The sequence below is a fragment of the Protopterus annectens genome, chromosome 4.part1 (assembly GCF_019279795.1).
Source record: "Protopterus annectens isolate FY-2018-M chromosome 4.part1, PAN1.0, whole genome shotgun sequence".
NCBI classification, from domain to species: domain Eukaryota; kingdom Metazoa; phylum Chordata; order Ceratodontiformes; family Protopteridae; genus Protopterus; species Protopterus annectens.
The window spans coordinates 927,692,229-927,711,107 of record NC_056734.1 but is presented as its reverse complement, the minus strand read 5'-3'; the positions used below and the strand labels follow the sequence as shown (position 1 = coordinate 927,711,107).

General features: G+C 38.8%; 1 protein-coding gene across 4 annotated transcripts in view; it reads right to left on the bottom strand.

Moving 5' to 3' along the window:
- LOC122801123 (guanine nucleotide exchange factor DBS-like) overlaps window positions 1-18,879 on the bottom strand; it is a 3,406,519-nt gene that overhangs the window by 1,964,781 nt on the left and 1,422,859 nt on the right. For all 4 annotated transcript variants that reach the window (XM_044070650.1, XM_044070651.1, XM_044070652.1 and 1 more), the window contains exon 16: window positions 7,710-7,798. In XM_044070650.1, the coding sequence (XP_043926585.1) occupies window positions 7,710-7,798 (89 nt within the window). The remainder of the gene's footprint in view (window positions 1-7,709; window positions 7,799-18,879) is intronic.

Below are 18,879 nucleotides of genomic sequence, written 5' to 3'. Positions count from 1 at the left end.
CATTTCAGTTGTCTTACAGCACAAGGATTGGCATTCACATTCAAGGGGAGGAGAATTTATTTATAAATGCTGAAACGTTTTGTAATCCTGGACTCCAGGCTTCTGATATGTCTCAGGCTAGCATGCAAAGTCTAGGGATTCCTCCAATACCTTGCAAGAGCAAACTACCCTAAAAAAGTGGTGTTATAAAAGAAAATGGCACTGATGTGCAACTAAATATGCAAACTGGTATAAAGAAATAAAAATGCTTTGCAAAAACTAGTATTACACCCTTTAGAATTTGAAAAAAAGGGGTTTCTAATCTGGAGCACTAGCATGCTTCTCGAAAAGAAGAACTCACTTCCTCTGAGAGAAGATCTAGGGCAAAGATTGTTATTTTCAGAGGTCTAGATGAGGACAGTCACTATGTTAATTAGGCAGTGCAGGAGACTGTTACCCTTAATGCAGGTCCTTCCTAATCCCACTCTACCCATGTGATCTACAGAGTTTACTGAGTTCTTCACCCCTATCCCCACCCCAACCCCATCCCCACATACTGTTTTCCTCCAAGACTTTCAGGTGCAAAACTTCTTACCACAGCTGATGCTTTTCAAGTTTTACTAGCTTCTAAAAACAAAAATTCTCTTAGCAGAATTATAACTTAAAAATATTGATTAATGTGCCAAAGGAGGTTAGAGATGAACAGTCCTATGGTGCCAAAAGTTCTATTGTTGCTACAGTGTGGAATGTGCAAGAAATGTATTTAGCAAAGTTTGTTAAGTAACACTTTAACATCTCATCGTGAGGTAGTAAATAAACAGTGGCCAGCACAGAGCAGTTTTAAAGGCTGTAATTCCTATCAGTCTGCCACATTTCTTTTTTTAAGTATGTGCAGCATGAAGTGTATAACGGGTTTTAAAGCTTTACTTCAGCCACTGTCTCTGAGTTGGCACTAATGTGTCACAGCTTTCAGACCTATAAGTCATTATGCACTCCTACAGGCTCTTGTTTTATTTCCTCTTTGTCTTGTTGTACATTGGATGTAGTACAATAAGAATGATAACTTTTGTGGTAACACGAGGTCAGGATTGAGAAACTGGGCAGCCACAAAGGAGTAAGGCTGCAGCAAAAAGGGGCCTTTAGCATGACCATTGAAACCAGCAATTCAGACACACATTAACTGCAATGAAGAAACACCTCATTGTCAGCTAATTTGCATGTGTTTGAAAAAGAATCAACAACCACTTTGCTGTTGTAATCACCTCCTGTGGCCCATGCATCACTTAGCAAAGTCACTCGCCCCACACATTCAGATACACATGCACACAGATGGACATATCCCCCATGCCTTAACAACTGCCCCAACTGTTACAGAATGCCCATTATTTAGCCTGCTATAATTGCCACATCCCTGATATGGATGAATGCAGTCAGTCTATAATGTCACACAGTAATCCTGTAGACTGGGCGCAGCAGCATTGCTTCCTATATACACACCTGACTGCTCTTGCAGACCAAGATATGCAGTATGGAAATAATTTAGTTAGGATGTCTATGTTTGTCTGTTTGAGTTTTGATCTATATTTTAGCCAGGTTAGAGGAGGTCAGGATCATGTCCCAGAGGTCTGTTAGACATTACTGCTTTTCCAGCATTGATGACTAGTTACTTCTATTCATGTACATTCTGTTTGAAAAATTTGGTATCTGGACTACTGATGTTACTACACAAGTAATCTACTATATTATGAGAACTGATCTTCTATGAGGGAGGGTGGGTAGACATGCATGCTGGCTTTAATATCCAAAGTAGTACATCAAGGGAATGATAAAGCTTAACATTTCTCCTTGGAATTTACATGACATTCTGATAGCTTTGGGAAGGAAACATGTTTGGCACTTCGTATACAATAATATATCTGTTTGATCCATGAAACTCACATAAGCGTTTCAATTTGATACTTAGAGAAAGAACTGGATACCATTATCTTGGCTTCTGAGGTTTCAAAAAATGACTTTGGGCAGTACTTTTTGGGCAACAGAGATTTCCCATTAGAAATTCTTCAAGTTCAGAATGACCCTTAAGACAGATTCATTTTGGTACATTGTAAGTGTTCACTCATTTTGAAAGCTTTGGTTATATCTTCACTATTTTCCATAGTTGTGATAAAACCATTTTCCCTTTAGCTGTCCTAAATTCTGTCTTTTTATCAGATGTGGAATTATTCTAGGTGGAGACAGGAAAATAACTTTGGGTTCAATACATATAAAATGGATCAACTCCATTAAGTCAAAATAGTGATTTCCATCAGCTGACTGACTGTATTTGACCTATGACTCACTTGACCTTTGCTATACTCAATGCAGTTGTGGTAGAGACTTTGTTTCCTTTTCAGTGCAATACCACTCTTGATCAAGATTTGATTGTTTTTCTTGACGTCTAGCTTATTTATGAAATATCACCTTATAAGTAACTCGGATATGAGAACTTTCTTTAATCACTCCCTGATTCAATGAAAAATAACCAGTTAATACTATCATTGCAGGGGCTAACTGGAGACTAATTCCAAATATCCTTCAAGAAACAGGAAAAACAACAAGTAGAACTATTAACTCGATCTTAAGACACACATCTTTAAATCAACTTTACATGGTTTGTTTTCTAGTAATGCTTCTCACTTTAATAGTTAAAATAATCCAGACTAGTGACCTGAATTAATGTCTAGAAATTAAACAGTGAACTTCAAGCCAACTTTGGCCAAGGAAATTTGTATAAGCAAGACAAATTAAAGTTACTGCATATATCAAATCTTTGCTATTTGACCCCCAAATCAAAGCAAACTATATCAGGTGGGCTTTAATTTCATCTAAATGTCTGTCTGGTATTTGAGATTAAACCATAATTCTGACAATATTTACTTTTTATACATCTGACAAATTCTGTTATAAACAAAAAAAAAATCAAATTTGGGCTGTTTGAGTATTATATGATTTAGCCTCCACTCATATTGCTAAAATGGTAAATTCTTCATGCTAATTAAAATTTCCACAGGCACAATGCAGTTGTGTTCTCTATCACCCTATTTATTTACATTATAACTACAACCTGATTTTTATAATATTCTTCGAAACCCCTTAGTGATGAAGGTATTTTTTTCAACTCTTGTATCAATTTTACTCATATTCTGCTCATGTTTATATACAATTTTAGAATTCCACCAGATCTGCATCTCAGTTATTAAAGTTAGTTAAAGATTATAGTAAGTGGGCTGGAGCTGCCCCTCTTGGATCTCACATTTGAAGTCCTCCTCTACTTTAATCACTGCTTCATTTGTATGACTCCCTTATCTCTCTCTTGAACACCCTATACTCAGACATCTCCATATTCCTCCCGTTCTTGTCAGTGGCTCATGCTTTTGAGATACCAACAATATCAGCTCTGCCCTCCTCCATATCTTATCTGATTACCTTGACTCATTGCAATGCACAGCAGTACCACCCAGGACTGCACAGAAATACCACCCAGCAATGCATATAAATACTACCCAGCAATGTTCTGATTCACCCTTGTTTGTACTTCTGCTACACTCTTTAAACAGCCAAAATGTATGTTTGTACTTATGTGTATACATAAAACAAAAAAAAAAAAAATAAAACAAGCTATAGTAGTCTAAAACCCCAAGATACCAGCAAATAACATAAACAACTGAGGTAGCTGCACAAAACCCTGAATCTATATTTTATATATACAAGTTCATATTGCAGAATAAAATGTCCACAATAAAGTAATAGTAATTTTATAGATTATTAACTCTGGTGTCAAGTAATTACGCAAACTGAAGTATGTTAATATCTATCTTTGGCAAAGGGGATGACAAGGGGCAGAATGTAGGATTATATAATGAGCTAGCATGCTAATGTGGGCAGACGTAAAAAAAGAAGACAAGGCCCAAAAAAAGTATTATTTATTCACAATAGTAAACAACATACATTTGACCAAAAGTATGGATATTTCTTTGTGCCTAGTAGAATTTACTGCGAACATTTCAAAGATGAGAGCAAAAAAGAATGACATTTATTCCGTAATACATCCTCTCACAGACTACAGTGTTTGCACTAGAGACTTGAACCCAAGCAGAGTTAAGACTTAATACCACTTTCACACAGTGAGGATATTCAGCACAAAGGCATACAAAATATAACAGTGCCATTCCCATACACTCATGATTTTACACTTGTAGTTAAAAATAACCAGATAGGTTGCTAAGATGTGCAGGACTATACTTTTTAAAAGTGCCGTAGAATAGACATTATATATAGTACTTGAGGGGGAATGACATCTATTATATCCAGTTTGTGATGAGTCAGGAAGGTATTGTGCATCAACCAGTTTATTATGAATTTGTAAATTATAGAAATGTTTATAATGTAAAAAGTGAAAATTGTGTGGGTTTAAAGGCTCAGCATTACTGATGATACTGGGGTTGTTTCCAAGAGGTTGAGATGTCATACATTCTGTAAAAAGTCCTAACATTTTTAATATATTCTGAATACCTACTACCAGGATTTTGAAGAACAAAGAGATTTTACTAGTCATGTCAGTAGTTTTGTCAAGAAGGGGTAATGACAATGGTTAATCTAAGTATAAGTACATGTGGAAAATGAGCTGATTAATGCACAGTGGGCTGAAGGGGAGTTTTAGCAACCTCCTATGACCCTTATGTTAACAACAGTGAAATGACACAGTTGCTAGAAAAGAACAGTCTACCTTCTGTCAGGAGTACTTTACTCAATGATTCATTTATTAATTTAGTAGACTTGCTGGTGTCTTACAGGGCTAATCGGAGAAATAAGCGCAGATACAATGTAACATACACAGCATTTTGGTACTAATTGCATGAATAAATCTATGCTGTTTGGATGCAGACGTCATAGTGATGTGAATGCAGTTAACTTAAGGTATACACATAAAATATAACACATGCATGCAGAAAGATACAAAACACTATAATATCAAGTGATGTGTATCAGTTCTGAAAATCTTCTTCAGAAGAAGTCCAGCTAACCCAGATGAAAGCGCTACATTTTCTATTTAATAAAGTGTGTGAGATTCACTTCTGCCTCCTTCCTGTGATTCTTTAAAATACAATAATAATAAATCACACACACACACACACATACAATACTACAGTATTTAACTAGAATACTACAAGTAATCATTTGAAATGTGGGGACTGAATGATCAAAAAAATAGACTTACATATAAGTAGAAAATTTCCCTTTTCTCTAAGGTACTGCTATCTCAGAGTTAGTGTATATAAGATTAGGGTGTGTAGGCCCCTCAAAAAGAAGTTTAAAAAAAAGAAATTTAATGGAGAAGATTGATGTTCAAGATGTGCTCTTCTCCTGTACTAACTCACTGTTTTCTTGCATATCAGCACAGGGCGTTTCAAGTACCGATATTTCAACAGGGAGTCATAAGACAGCTGTGTACTTGTACAGCCGTGACAAGTTGTGCTATTCATACAGCTGTATCACAGCATAACCTAGTAATAAACATAGCTTCACATTAGCAGTAAGCAGCTGCAAAACTAGTGTAACTGAACCATCTGGAATGGGTGATATGGGCCCAGCAATGGCTATGACATGAAAGTGTAATTCAGAATGACACAAGTGGTATTAATCAAATTAAAAAAAATACTAGGGCCAACACAGGTGCCTGTTTCAATTCCAAAGTCCATAACACAGAACTGTAAGAGTTTTGTTTCAAGCATAAAAAAGTTCTAACAACCCCAAGGTTGTAATAATTCTGAGGATTCCTCCAACTCCATTTAAGTTCAGAGTTAGTTTGTGTGTTTATCTGTCTATGTATAAATACGTGTGTGTGCAGTTAGCATGGGGTGGGAAGCTGTGTACCACATAACAGGACTGCAGATGGAGGAGGCTTTCCTTTAATGGAGTAGCAGTGTATTTCTTGGTCTTGGGTCTTGCACTTAAAAAATGAAGTTGCTGGAGATGATTAGTCATTATGATGCAATAAGAAAGTAATCCAACTACTGTTCAAACCCTGTGGAGCACACCATCCAGAATTAGAGCCAAATAACTTTATTGAGATGTATGTGATACTACACTGCAATGTACTATGGTAAGGTAAAGTGTTGCGAAGAATGAATGTTGGAGGAGTGGGAAGATAATGAAGGGCAATGAAGGGGACAAGGGCAATAGGGTAATATGTGAATGAGGCAAAACACTGGCTAAATTGTTGAGCCTGTGACTCACACATGCAATCTGCTCATGTACAGAAGGCATGATTCATAAGCTATAGTAAGCTGTACTGAGTTATTTTAACTAACTGTATCTAAAAATGATGGAATGCCATTCAAAACCAGGGTCAGTGAGCATCTCAGTGAATCCACATCTCTGCAACTCAGCAGTGTACTTAGATGATTTTAGAGAGCAATAATGTTTTTAATGAAATCCCAAACAGGCTTAAGTGACACTATTCTTAAGCTTCCCTCAGAAATCACATCTAATCTCATCAGTCCATATGCCTTTATCATAATGTAGAATTACATGTGTGTTATCCAACCATCTACCATTACCATGTTTTCACTGAGTTATGCTTTCAATTGATATAACTGCACTGTCGGTATGCAGGGACCAGTGTGTCACTTACAGACTGGTGATGTCACTGATCACTGCACTGTCAGTATGCAGGGGCCAGTATGTCACTTACAGACTGGTGGCTTCACTGATGATCACTGCACTGTCAGTATGCAGGGACCAGTGTGTCACTTACAGACTGGTGGCTTCACTGATGATCACTGCACTGTCAGTATGCAGGGACCAGTGTGTCACTTACAGACTAGTGGCTTCACTGATGATCACTGCACTGTCAGTATGCAGGGACCAGTGTGTCACTTACAGACTGGTGGCTTCACTGATGATCACTGCACTGTCAGTATGCAGCGACCAGTGTGTCACTTACAGACTAGTGGCTTCACTGATGATCACTGCACTGTCAGTATGCAGGGACCAGTGTGTCACTTACAGACTGGTGGCTTTACTGATGATCACTGCACTGTCAGTATGCAGGGACCAGTGTGTCACTTACAGACTGGTGGCTTCACTGATGATCACTGCACTGTCAGTATGCAGGGACCAGTGTGTCACTTACAGACTGGTGGCTTCACTGATAATCACTGCACTGTCAGTATGCAGGGACCAGTGTGTCACTTACAGACTGGTGGCTTCACTGATGATCACTGCACTGTCAGTATGCAGGGACCAGTGTGTCACTTACAGACTGGTGGCTTCACTGATGATCACTGCACTGTCAGTATGCAGGGACCAGTGTGTCACTTACAGACTAGTGGCTTCACTGATGATCACTGCACTGTCAGTATGCAGGGACCAGTGTGTCACTTACAGACTAGTGGCTTCATTGATGTGGCACAACACAACATAGTGAAGAGATGAATTAATTATTCTTGTGCCTTTAGGTTTTCTCCAAAGCCCTATTTCAAAATTGCTAAGCATTTCCTACAGAAAGTGGCACATGGTAGGAGAGCTCTTATGACCAATTTCTTAATTTAACAACAGTATAATTACCGCGGTGGGGTATATTGCAAGTGTTACTAGATTTATGTCAGCAAAGTAACAAAATCATGCTTTCAAAACATTAGTATATTGTACAGTGATGTAAGCCATGTGTGATTGTGTGTGGTACTTACCTTCTCCTCGAACACAAGTTTTCATCACTTTCACTCATTACCAGGACCCGTGTAGACCCACCTTGGCTAGCTTTGTGCATTACTTCAATCTGAATAACATTAGAAAAGGAAACAAAGTAAAAAAAAATAAATGTTGCAAGGTATGATTCTATTTTTATTTCAAGGCTCCTGACATAGTCAGATATTCCACACCTTTTCATTCCTTAGCTGTAACAGTAACTAACTATGGACAGTTATCACATCCAAAATGTAGACTTGTTTTGGTTTTACAAGGACATGCCCAAAATGTTTTTGTATTGCATTATTTCCATTTGAAAATATTGGGCCATTTTTTACCTGGATATAATTAAGGAAGTGTATTTTCATCTACTTCAAGCTCTTAACTTTTTTTAGAATATGCAAAAGTCTTCAGACTGTATAATCATTCATAATGAAAGAGTGTGCCTCATTCCAGATGTCTAAGAACAGTTAAAAAAGTACAGTTAATGTTTCCAAGTCTAAAAGAGATGCCACAGGACTTCATCAGGAGAATACAAACATGGAAACATTGAAACACGGAAGATTGCTACAATGAACAGTATGTATTTCATTATCAAAACAATAGGAAAGAATCTATATTAAGTTATTGCAAAACTATTTTATAACACAAAAGGTTGTGAGGCCTAACAGCTTTGGTACTGCTCTTTGTAGACTTTTGTATACATTGTTTTCAGTGACGTTCTCCAGTTTCAATTTGTAGAAGTATAGAGTTCTAATAGTCTTGGGCTCAAGTATTTGGGCTTGGAAGTAGAAGAGCTGGCCAGATGAGTTGAAATGACTGCCTTATAGTTTATAGGTTCATAGTTTCAGTACTAAGCTAATTGCCCTTGTGAGCCATTTTATGCCTAGCCAATTATCCCTTGTGAGACTCAAACCCTGCACCTTGTGTTTGTAAGGCAAACACCTTAGCCATTAAGCCACTCTCCCAACCCCTAAATGGAGATGTGACCATCCCAGGGGAAAGATGGGTTTAGTGCTTGTCTATGACCCCCAGTGGAGGATGGAGATTCAAACTCAGGCAGAGAAAAGTGACATGAAAACACACCAGTTCAGCCACAGACAAGAGTGTGTGCATTACAGCACATACTGAGGAAGCACATTAGTGTCACTACATGCTATGGCTGCGAGTGGGTTAACTAAAAGTAGGGCAGAGTCTGATTGTGTATGAAGCTTCGATTGCCATCAGGATGGGGAACCATACCAAGATTGCATATTTCATTTAGGAATTGCTGTAGTGTGTGCTGAGTCGGGAGTGCAGTGGAATTTATCAAAAGGCCAGGCCTGGAAGGATTCACCCTTTCCATCACAATATTCTACTCTAAAGGGAAAACAGGAAAAAGCTGCTGTCACCCATTTCTGGTAGAAACGATGTGGCATGTCACCCTGCATCATTAGCAGATATTTTACGTATGAGTGGAAGAATACATACCTTAATGACAGCATTGAATTTCAGAGGGAAAAGGGCAAAATAAACAAGAAAAGGATCTGTTGGAAGTTATAAAACTAGTCTATTGCATATTCCCTGCAGGAAAAGTGAAGCACAGACTGCCATGCATGCCCACAGCTTTAATAGCCAATTGCATGCGGGCAGAAGAAGTAATGAGTGTTGTGTTCAGTGTACGGTACATGCTTATGTGACTACAACATGTAGAAGTGTGCTACAGTATGGAGGAAATTTTACATGCTACTGTTGTCACATTTATGTTCCACTATGCATTTTAGGTAATGCTCCCTAAGCATGGTGAAGGGGATTGTGGTCCACACACACAAATTATAAAGACACTGCCCATTGTGCACTGCATTTTTACCGCCACTGACATGCCTCATGTTGCCTTGTGGGCCATGGAAATTATTTTCTCCCTGTGCATTTGGTTACTGAAGTTGTAGGTATAGCAATGCATTCTTCTTTTTGCCCACAGGGAATCTCCAACAGCCATATTTCTCTGTAGCTAAATGTCACTTCAGCCATGTTTCCCCAACCAAATGTTCCGCGGGAAAATGTCTCATTGTCTGGGTGACTGAATCTGTACCAGTGATATAACTGCAAGAGCTGCTTTGCAATTTCTCTAGAGTAAATAATAACCTTGGAGTCAGATTGTTAAACTGCATATCATTGTTTGGGAAAGTAATTAGTACACTAATCTTTTCTTTGTTTTGCAATATGTACATGTCATCTGCACACATTGATACCACAATCTGTAATGACTTTGGAAGTGAGATATGAAGCCTTTCACAAATCATATTTCAAAACCCAGACCTTTGTTGTGTTATATTTGTAATAAAAAGGTTCAGGAGTAGACTGGAAGCTGATGCAGGGAAAGTAAATCATTAATGTATGGGAACTAAAGACATCTCTCTGCATCTTAGTTAAGTGTCTAATGGACTACGTGAAAATCTGGATAAAAGTCATGCACTATGAAAACCCATGTTGAACCCTAAAGTATGGCACCATCAAAGGTAAATGTGGGATTTAATAAAAACAGTGACTGCATATAAGGCCTGCCTACTCTACCCCCAAGCTTTCTTGCAAAGTAGTAGTCCTTCTAATTTGAGGAGCACTGGGCTTCACTGAAATAAAACAAAAATTAATTTGGGGGATTTCTTCCCATTTCCATAAATCAGTGTAAATGCAGAGTTTGTTTCAGAGTGAGGGTGGTGAAGCTACCCTTTGCATTTTTCATGGAATTTATTGCAAATTATTTTTTAGTTTTAGAGAAATTACATACATTCATAATTTAACATGCATCTAAAACATAATTGTCAGTACAGTTTAATCAATTAACCATACTATTGCTATACCCATTATTGTTGCAAGATGTCCTGCTCCACACACTGGTAATTCTTTCTATCAGTAGTAGATGTCGTGTTCCACACACTGGTAATTCCTTCCATCAGTAATAGATGTCCTGTTCCACACACTGGTAATTCTTTCTATCAGTAATATACTCTGTGGCATCCCCTGAGCCATCTTTTCTCTACTTTAACTGTGTTCCCCCTTTCTTAATACAATTTGTTGCTTACTTGCTTTAAACCTGGTACCCTCCTGGACATTAACAGTTATCTGGAGATAATTTGAAAGACTGTTATGTCCAGCTTCCATGAAGTGCAAACAGGTGATATTCTATTACCTCTTTCTTAGTTAGTTAACAGCACAGACCCTGAGTCATCTTCATAATTCACCTCTGAATGCTATCACTCCCAGTTATTTCCCAGCAGGACACTGCCTCCAGATCTACACTCCCAGGAAGTTGTTCCAAGAGCTACTGACAGACAGCGATTGTAAAGTTATTATTCCTACTCACAATGCTTCTCCCTGTCCATCTGAAGATACTCTAAACTTTTCATGTCCCTCTGTCACAATATATTAGCACACAGAAATTAATTACCTCAAAATTTCTTCCATTTCTCTGTGACAATGCTTTAAACTTCCACCCCCATGTTTAGCCTTACTTTTGATTTTGAACCCTAGAGTGCATCCTCTGGAGTAAGTGTTATGCATTTGCCAGGTTCTGCTTTATTTTTTTTCAACCTCTGAGTATATCCACTCCAAATCACATTTTTAAAGAGACATACATTCCACTCAGCCTTTCTACAATGCTACTCTCAAAGATATTACAGAGGATCGGCCGAATTGTGACCCCTCTAGGTCTCTACTTGTAGACCCTCCCCCTCCTCAGGTTATACACCATTTACCATTACTTCCTGTGGTATCTCAGCTTAACTCTACCACATTACCACCAATGTGAAAGTTGTGTAACTATTTGGTTAATTTTCAGTGCTGAGTTAAAATCAAACTAGCCACATCCACGGCTCCTCTTTTTTCTAGTAGCTCAGTCAATCATTTAATGAAATGTAACTAATTTGTCTGACATGATTCACTTATTTTAAATCCTTGCCTAGAATTCTATAGTCTTCTATATTCTGTATGCACAAAATTACTTGCTTTTCACAGGAATTTGAAAAAGGAGTTAGCCATATGCTTAACTCAGCAATAATTAAGTGACTATGTTATTGAAATTTGTTAATTTACCCTAAGGGTATATAATCTTATAATATGATATATTAAGTAAGGGAGTGCAGGGTGAAAAAGCTTGCCCCACAATGGGGTTTCCACAATACCCTGCCCTTGTAATTTAACATTCTTTTTATCAGAATTTGACAAACTCTTCTATTACTTAATCGTGTCTCAATCATGTCTCACTAAAGTGTACCTTAACAGGTTCAGGCTCCTAGGCAGTGAGACATTTCCCTGCAGTACATTTGGCTAGGGACACATGGCTGAATCATGCACAGTGGCATGTGTGATTTCCTCCATGTTGTGCATGTTATAGGTTCATAGATTAGTACTAGGTTAACTGTCCTTGTGGGCCAGTTTCAGCCTAGCGAATTACCCCATGTGAGAATCAAACGCTGCATCTTATGTTTGTAAGGTAAACACCTTAACCATTATGCCAACCTCCCCTTCCCACCCTTACATAAGCATTTACTGCACACCAAGAACAACACATATTGCTTCTCCTGCCTACATGCACGTGTTTATTGAAGCTGTGGGCATGGTACTGCATGCATCTTTTTACCCACATGGAATCTGCAACAGCCATCTTTCTCTGCAGCTGAATGTCACTTCAGCCATGTGTCTCCAGCCAAATGTACCACAGGGAACTGTCTTACTGCCTAGGGACCTGAAGCTGAACCATAACTATTCCCTAATTTCTGTAGTACACTGATTCCATTAACAGGGCTGTATTCACCACCTTAATCCTACTCCCACTCAAATGCTATCAAATCATGTCTGTCTTGTTCTGCTCATAAGACACTAAGTCATTTCCCATGACTTGATATAGAGTCTTCTAACCGGTCTTACTGCATTTTCTCAAGCCTGATTCCCGGCTAGTGTCACTGATTTGTCCAACATCAGTTTTGAAAGTTCTTTTATAACTATCCCATCTGTAGAACAGATTCATTCAGTTCCCTAAGTGAGAATATGCCAACATATCAGCAGTCTGGTAAAAAATGTTGATGTTAAATTTACTAGGCTGCCTCCAACTTTTACGTAAGATAACCTGTCAGAGAATTTTAGAGGTACATACATGCCATTCCTCTGACCCTTTACAACTGACCAGTCCTAGTTGCCTCCATCATTTCATCTCACTCACCCTTTCTGTCCCCATCCATTACACATATAGTTCTTAGCATTATGTATAAAGTGCAAACATACCAAACATCTGCAGAAACTAGACTTTTACTTGCAGTGTGTTGCAATAGTCACAAGCTTTTTTACCTAATCTATTCTCTTGAACAGACAAACGAAAACAAGCGAAATACACGATGGCAGACCAAGCAAACTCCGTGGAGTCCAAGAAAACTTTAGTTAAATCCTTGTTGTACATGGAAAAGCGTGTTCAATAAAAGTTATCAAAGCTGGAGTTGAAGTTCACTTTCTAAGATAAAGCCACCACTGAAGTCGGATATAGAACCTTAACGCAATTTATTAATAAAAGCAAGCGTTTTCGCTATGGTCAAAGCTACAGCTTCATCAGAGGCAAAAGTTAAACAAAGCACCAAAGTCAGGTTTTTATAAGGCACACCCTCACCTTAATTACCACCATAATCGCAATAAGGGCGTATCTACAGCAATTCCAACAAAGTACTGAGTTTTAAGATACTCTATTTAAGAGCATTTAAAAATAGTGCATACTAGCCTTAATAACAGTTAAAAACCATAAAAGCATAAATACATCCATAAGCTTGTATGTATGCGTGCACCATAAAAAATATGTATAAAATATATGAAATATAAAGAAAAAAATTCTTAAACAAATCTATGTTAAGAAATATGTAAAAAGTCTCTAAACAAATCTATGTTAAGAAGCCAGCTATAAATCAGGTAATAGATGTTGTTCCTGGTTGGTATAGGATTTGGAAATAGAACAAAATGTGTGTAACTACAATTTTCTGTTCCAAAAAATAAAACAGGGAGCTAGAAGTTATCTTCTATAGCTCCTCATTTTCAGAACACATGCAATATTGCAATATTCATTCAAGCCTGGATATGAGAATGAGTCTAGTAGTATTTGCCATTCTAACTCCCTATTTTCTAGAAAGAGGGGTACTGGGCCCCCTCTTTCTGTTTTCCCTACCTGATCTATTGCAATAAAATGGAAACTATGTCCTTGGTGTTTGATTACATGTTTAGCTAAGGCATTTTCTTTTTTTAGTTTCCTTATTGCATAGTCATGTTGGTACAGTCTGTCCCGTAGTCTCCGGTCAGATTTACCTATATAAAATGCTTCACAGCAGTTGCACTTAGCTAAATAAACTATAGATCTGGATTCACAATTAAGTCTATGTGTAATGTAGTATTTTTTACTCCGAATTACAAATGAGTTAGAGGCTCTAACGAAGTGGCAATAGTTGCAAGCCCCACACTGAAAACAGCCTTTTGTCCTGGTCAGCAGTTCTGTCTGTTTACTTCTTTCTAAAAGAGTTTTCAGGTTGTTGCCCCTCCTATATGCTATCAAAGGTTTACTACCTAACTTTTCTAAAAGTTCCTCATTGTTTGTTATGTAGTACCAGTTCTTATAAAGAATGAGTTGGATGTTCCTCGAGTCAATGCTATAGTTTGTGATAAAACTGTTTACAAAAGAGGTTTCAGTTGCCCCAATGTTGGAGAGTGCATTAACAAAAGTTATGCACTCTCCAAGACTCGGATTTACTTCTAAGTTCTCCGCTTGTTCGCATGTAGTTTTGTGTGGGAGTAGGGGTAGGAACTGTCCTTCCCTTCTCTTTCTGTTAACCTCATCCAATAATTTTTCAAATAAGGTAGTTGGATAACCTCTGTTAGTGAACATTCCCTCCAATGTTTTACATTCTTCCAGGAATAGTTCATCCCTACTGCACATCCTGGCTGCCCGAATTAACTGTCCTTTAATAATAGCCTTCTTCTGCTTAAATGGGTGGCAGCTATTGTAGTGCAGGAATGAGTTACAGTAGGTTGGTTTTCTATATATCTTGGAGAAGTATTCACCATTACCAACATCTTTATACAAATGGACATCAAGATAATCAGTACTTGACTCTGAAAATTTTGATGTAAATTTTAAAAAATTAGTTGTGTTGTTAATGAAGTCAACAAACCCTTGCTAGTGTCTCATCACCATCAAAAAGGATGAAAATATCATCCAAATACCTTGTGTAAAATTTAATATGATTCATTGTGTTAACTTCCTTAAAAATGTTATCTGCCTCCCAATAGGCCATGAATAGATTAGCCACAGTAGCACTGCATGGGGACCCCATTGCTACGCCTTGCTTCTGGAGATAGTATTTCCCATTAAAAATAAAAAAAATTTACGTAAGTATGATGTCTAATAGTTGGGATGTCAGATCAATTTCATTTTTAGGTGCTCCCAAGCGGTCTAACATTAATGAGATCCATTCAATTGCCTCTAGGTGAGGTATAGACGTATATAAATCTATGACGTCTATAGTAAGGAAATTTACTGTGTCACTGTAATCAATTTCACTCATCTTCTTCAAAATGACCAAGAGTCCTTGCATATATGCAGTATTTTCTTAATATATTTGCTCAAAATAATTTCTACAAGTTGAGCACTAGGGTATGTAAAGGAGAGGCGACTGTCAATCAATGCACGAATTGGTGGGTTAACCATATTTTTGTGAATCTTTGGTATACCAAAAATCACTGGTGTCCTAGGCATTGTAATATCAATATAGTTGTAAGTGTCAGTGTCAATACACCCACTGATAAATAAGTCCCTCAAGAAACCTCTAGTTCTAGAAATTGTGGTGTTCATCTCATTCAGCGACGATGAACTATAGGCCGGACTGTCAAGGACTGTTTCCATCTTACTGGTATACAAGAAGTTGTCAAAGATCACAAGCCCACCTCCTTTATCAGGTTTTACTACCCTAAGTGGTGCATTACATAAGTTTTCTAATGCCTGTAGCTGTTCTTCTGTGATGTTATAATCAAAATGGTCATTTTTAGGTTGTGAAGAAGTGACCATATACCTAAGATCTAGTTCACAAGTCTTTTCAAAAAGTGTTAATATATTATGTAAAGGAGGATTATATGTGCTTGCTAGCTTTAAGCTAGTGTTCCTAGTAGTAACATTGTTGTTAAACATTATATGTAGGTTCAATTTCCTAACAAAACATTTAAGGTCAATCAATGTCCTAACAAGGTTGCATTTAGTTGTAGGAACAAAGGTGTTGCCAAATGCTAAAGGTTCTATTAAAGGTGGAGACACATAGAAACTTGAGAAGTTATAGATGGTAAAATCACCTTTTTCATTAGTCAAGATGTTTAAGTCACCTGAGGTGTTAATGTCAGTGATAGGCATTAAGTTGGGAGTGGAATCACCCATCCCTATCGTCTGGTCCAGTTCTTGTTGTAATAAGGACGTTGTTCCGGATTCCCTAAAAAATGCCTTTCCGAATTTTCGTTCCTTTGTTGGTTACCATTGTGTTGCTGGCCGCTCCTGGTGTTGTGTACTTGTGTTGTGTACTTTGACATAATTACCACATGGAGGTACACCAGCATTAGAGTTCCCTTCTATTTCATCCCAGTCTCTACCTCCACCTGAGTTAGAGTCATTGTTCTCATTCCCAGTCTCTATAGTAGTACTGACATACTGAGTGTTTTTTGAAACCACTACTTTAGGGTAAGCTGTTCTGTTAGAATAGCTCAACCTGTCCCTTGCCAGTTTTTTGCTTTTGTTTATTTTTAACTTTTCCACTAAGCCGTCAATGCTCGAATCTATTCTCTTAGTAATGACTGGCTTCTCTTACTTCACAGATGTTCCTCCAGTAATTACTGATACTTATTTCCCGACTAGAAGAAAACTAGGCTTAAAATGTGCTATCGGACATCAAATTGTCCTCATATTATACATTCTTGGACCCTATTGAAATAAACAACTGTAGCACTGGTACTTTATTGAAGTGAAATTGCTATCTTTATCCTAGTAAGAAAAAATACTTTCTCAGTAACTTTTCCCCTGACTTTGAAGCTTATTCTGTGAGAAGTACCAGTGAAGTTGTAGGAGGCAGAAGGGTCTTTATTTTTCTTAGACTAGTGTATCCATTCAATTAAAACTGGCATAAATAGAAGTAGAAGTGATAAGAAGTGGCATAACGATGAGTCATTGCTGACTCCGCCATTGTGTCTCATTAGGGCAAAGGTGTTTACTGAGGTGAGATGTTCATCATGCATACAGCTGCAGTCATAACAGATGGGTTCTCCTGCCGTCAGGCGGGTCCTCGGTTGGCTGAATTCCAAAGTCTAGGTCCAGCGTCGGTTGTCGTCGCTTCTTCCCTGACGTCAGTGCGACAGGGGTATAAAGGAACCAGCCGACGCCATTTTCTTCAGTCTTTCTTGCTGCACGGTGCCCGAAGCAGAAGCAGTTCGCAAGTGCCGGTCGGCCAGCTCCTGAGATTACGAAAATTTGGAAACCGAAGTCTTCTTAAAAGCTAAGTACCCTGTTGGGGAAACTTTTCTTGCCTCAGACCGATGTCAGACAAAGTTAATAATTATTTCTTGTGGGAAGCAAATACCGCATAAGGATTTCCATTCCCTCTGTATACCTTGTTTAGGCCCAGACCACGATGTCTCGGTCTGTCGCTTTTGTGCTACATTCAACAAACGCACTATTAAGCGTCGGGCGGAGTTTGCCCAGCATTATTTTGGGAAAGCATTTAACTATACTATGTCGTCGGATACCCCGACTCCGGTTTTGTCTAAAAAATGCAAAGACAAGGACCGGCACACGAAGTCCGCGGCCTCCACCGACACCACACCAAAGCCGATTACACGTGGTCCGGTCCTCAGCGAGGCGCCTACACATCCCCTGACTACCGACGACACTTCTTTGACGGTGTCTCCTGTGCCCGAGGTCGCAGGCTCCTCGGCCCACACCCCGACTACAGATACCGAAGCCACTCTTGGCGTTGAATCTCAGAATGTGGACAGGTCCACCTCCACTCAAGGTGTCTTCAGACCTTCCTCTTCTTTCTCTATCAAGGCTTTCACAAAGTCTAAAGCAACCATGCACTCTAATAGACCAGCTACACAGGGCCCATCTCCAGGCCCCATGCCTAAGAAACAGATGCTTAAAATGGCTGAGGATTTAATTACTCTTATCAGAGGTTCTCAGCCCCCACCGGACAAAAGGCCCAGAGAGGAGGAAGATTCCCCCTCCTCTGATCAGGGCTCCATTATTTCAGAGCATTCTGATAATCAGGAACATTCTTACTCCCCTTTTGAAGACTCTGATGTGGAGGAGTCCATCCCTTCTGTCTCCTCCCCCCCCCCAGAGGATTACTCATTTGGGGAAACTTTGCATACCTTAAGGGAACACTTCCACTGGGAAGGCCAAGATTATTCAGATTCCAAGAAAAAGCTCAGGGAATTTCTCTTGCTACCTCAGCACAGGCCTCTGGCTATACCTCCTGTCTTGGACAGCCTAGATGATGTTTACTTGGAGGCTTGCCTTAACCCGGACTCTCTACCTCCAGCTCCAGTTAAGCCTGACAGGTACTACAGGGTTCCTGACTCACACCAATTTTTATACAAAAGCCATGCTGCTGACCCAGAAACCATCTCACAGGGCCCCAAGGGAGTTAAGGCCTCCATTGCTAAAAATCCATTACCTTCCGAGAGAGGCTCCAGATCCTTAGAAAGGTGGGGAAAAAAGGTATATACCTCAGCTACCTTATCCATGAGGGCCTTAAACTGTCAGTTTCATATGCTAAAATACCAACAGTTTTTGTTATCACACCTGAAAAGTAAAATGTCACAACCTGAACAACCAGACTTGAAGGAGTTGCAGGATTTGATGCATAGTGCAGAACAAGTGTGTAAGCATACCTTACAATGTGGTTTTGATGCTCTAGAGGCCTCATGTAGAGCTGCTGTTACAGGATCAGTCATACGTAGGCATGCCTGGCTCAAGGAACAAGCCTTGCCTGATCATGTCAAAGCTAAATTACTAGACGCCCCTCTTCAAAAGGATGTACTATTTGGTGCTAATGCTGAGGAGGTGTTAAGGAAAATGGAGGAAAAGGCTAAATCAATGCAAACTGTGAAAGAATTTCTACAGGTACAACC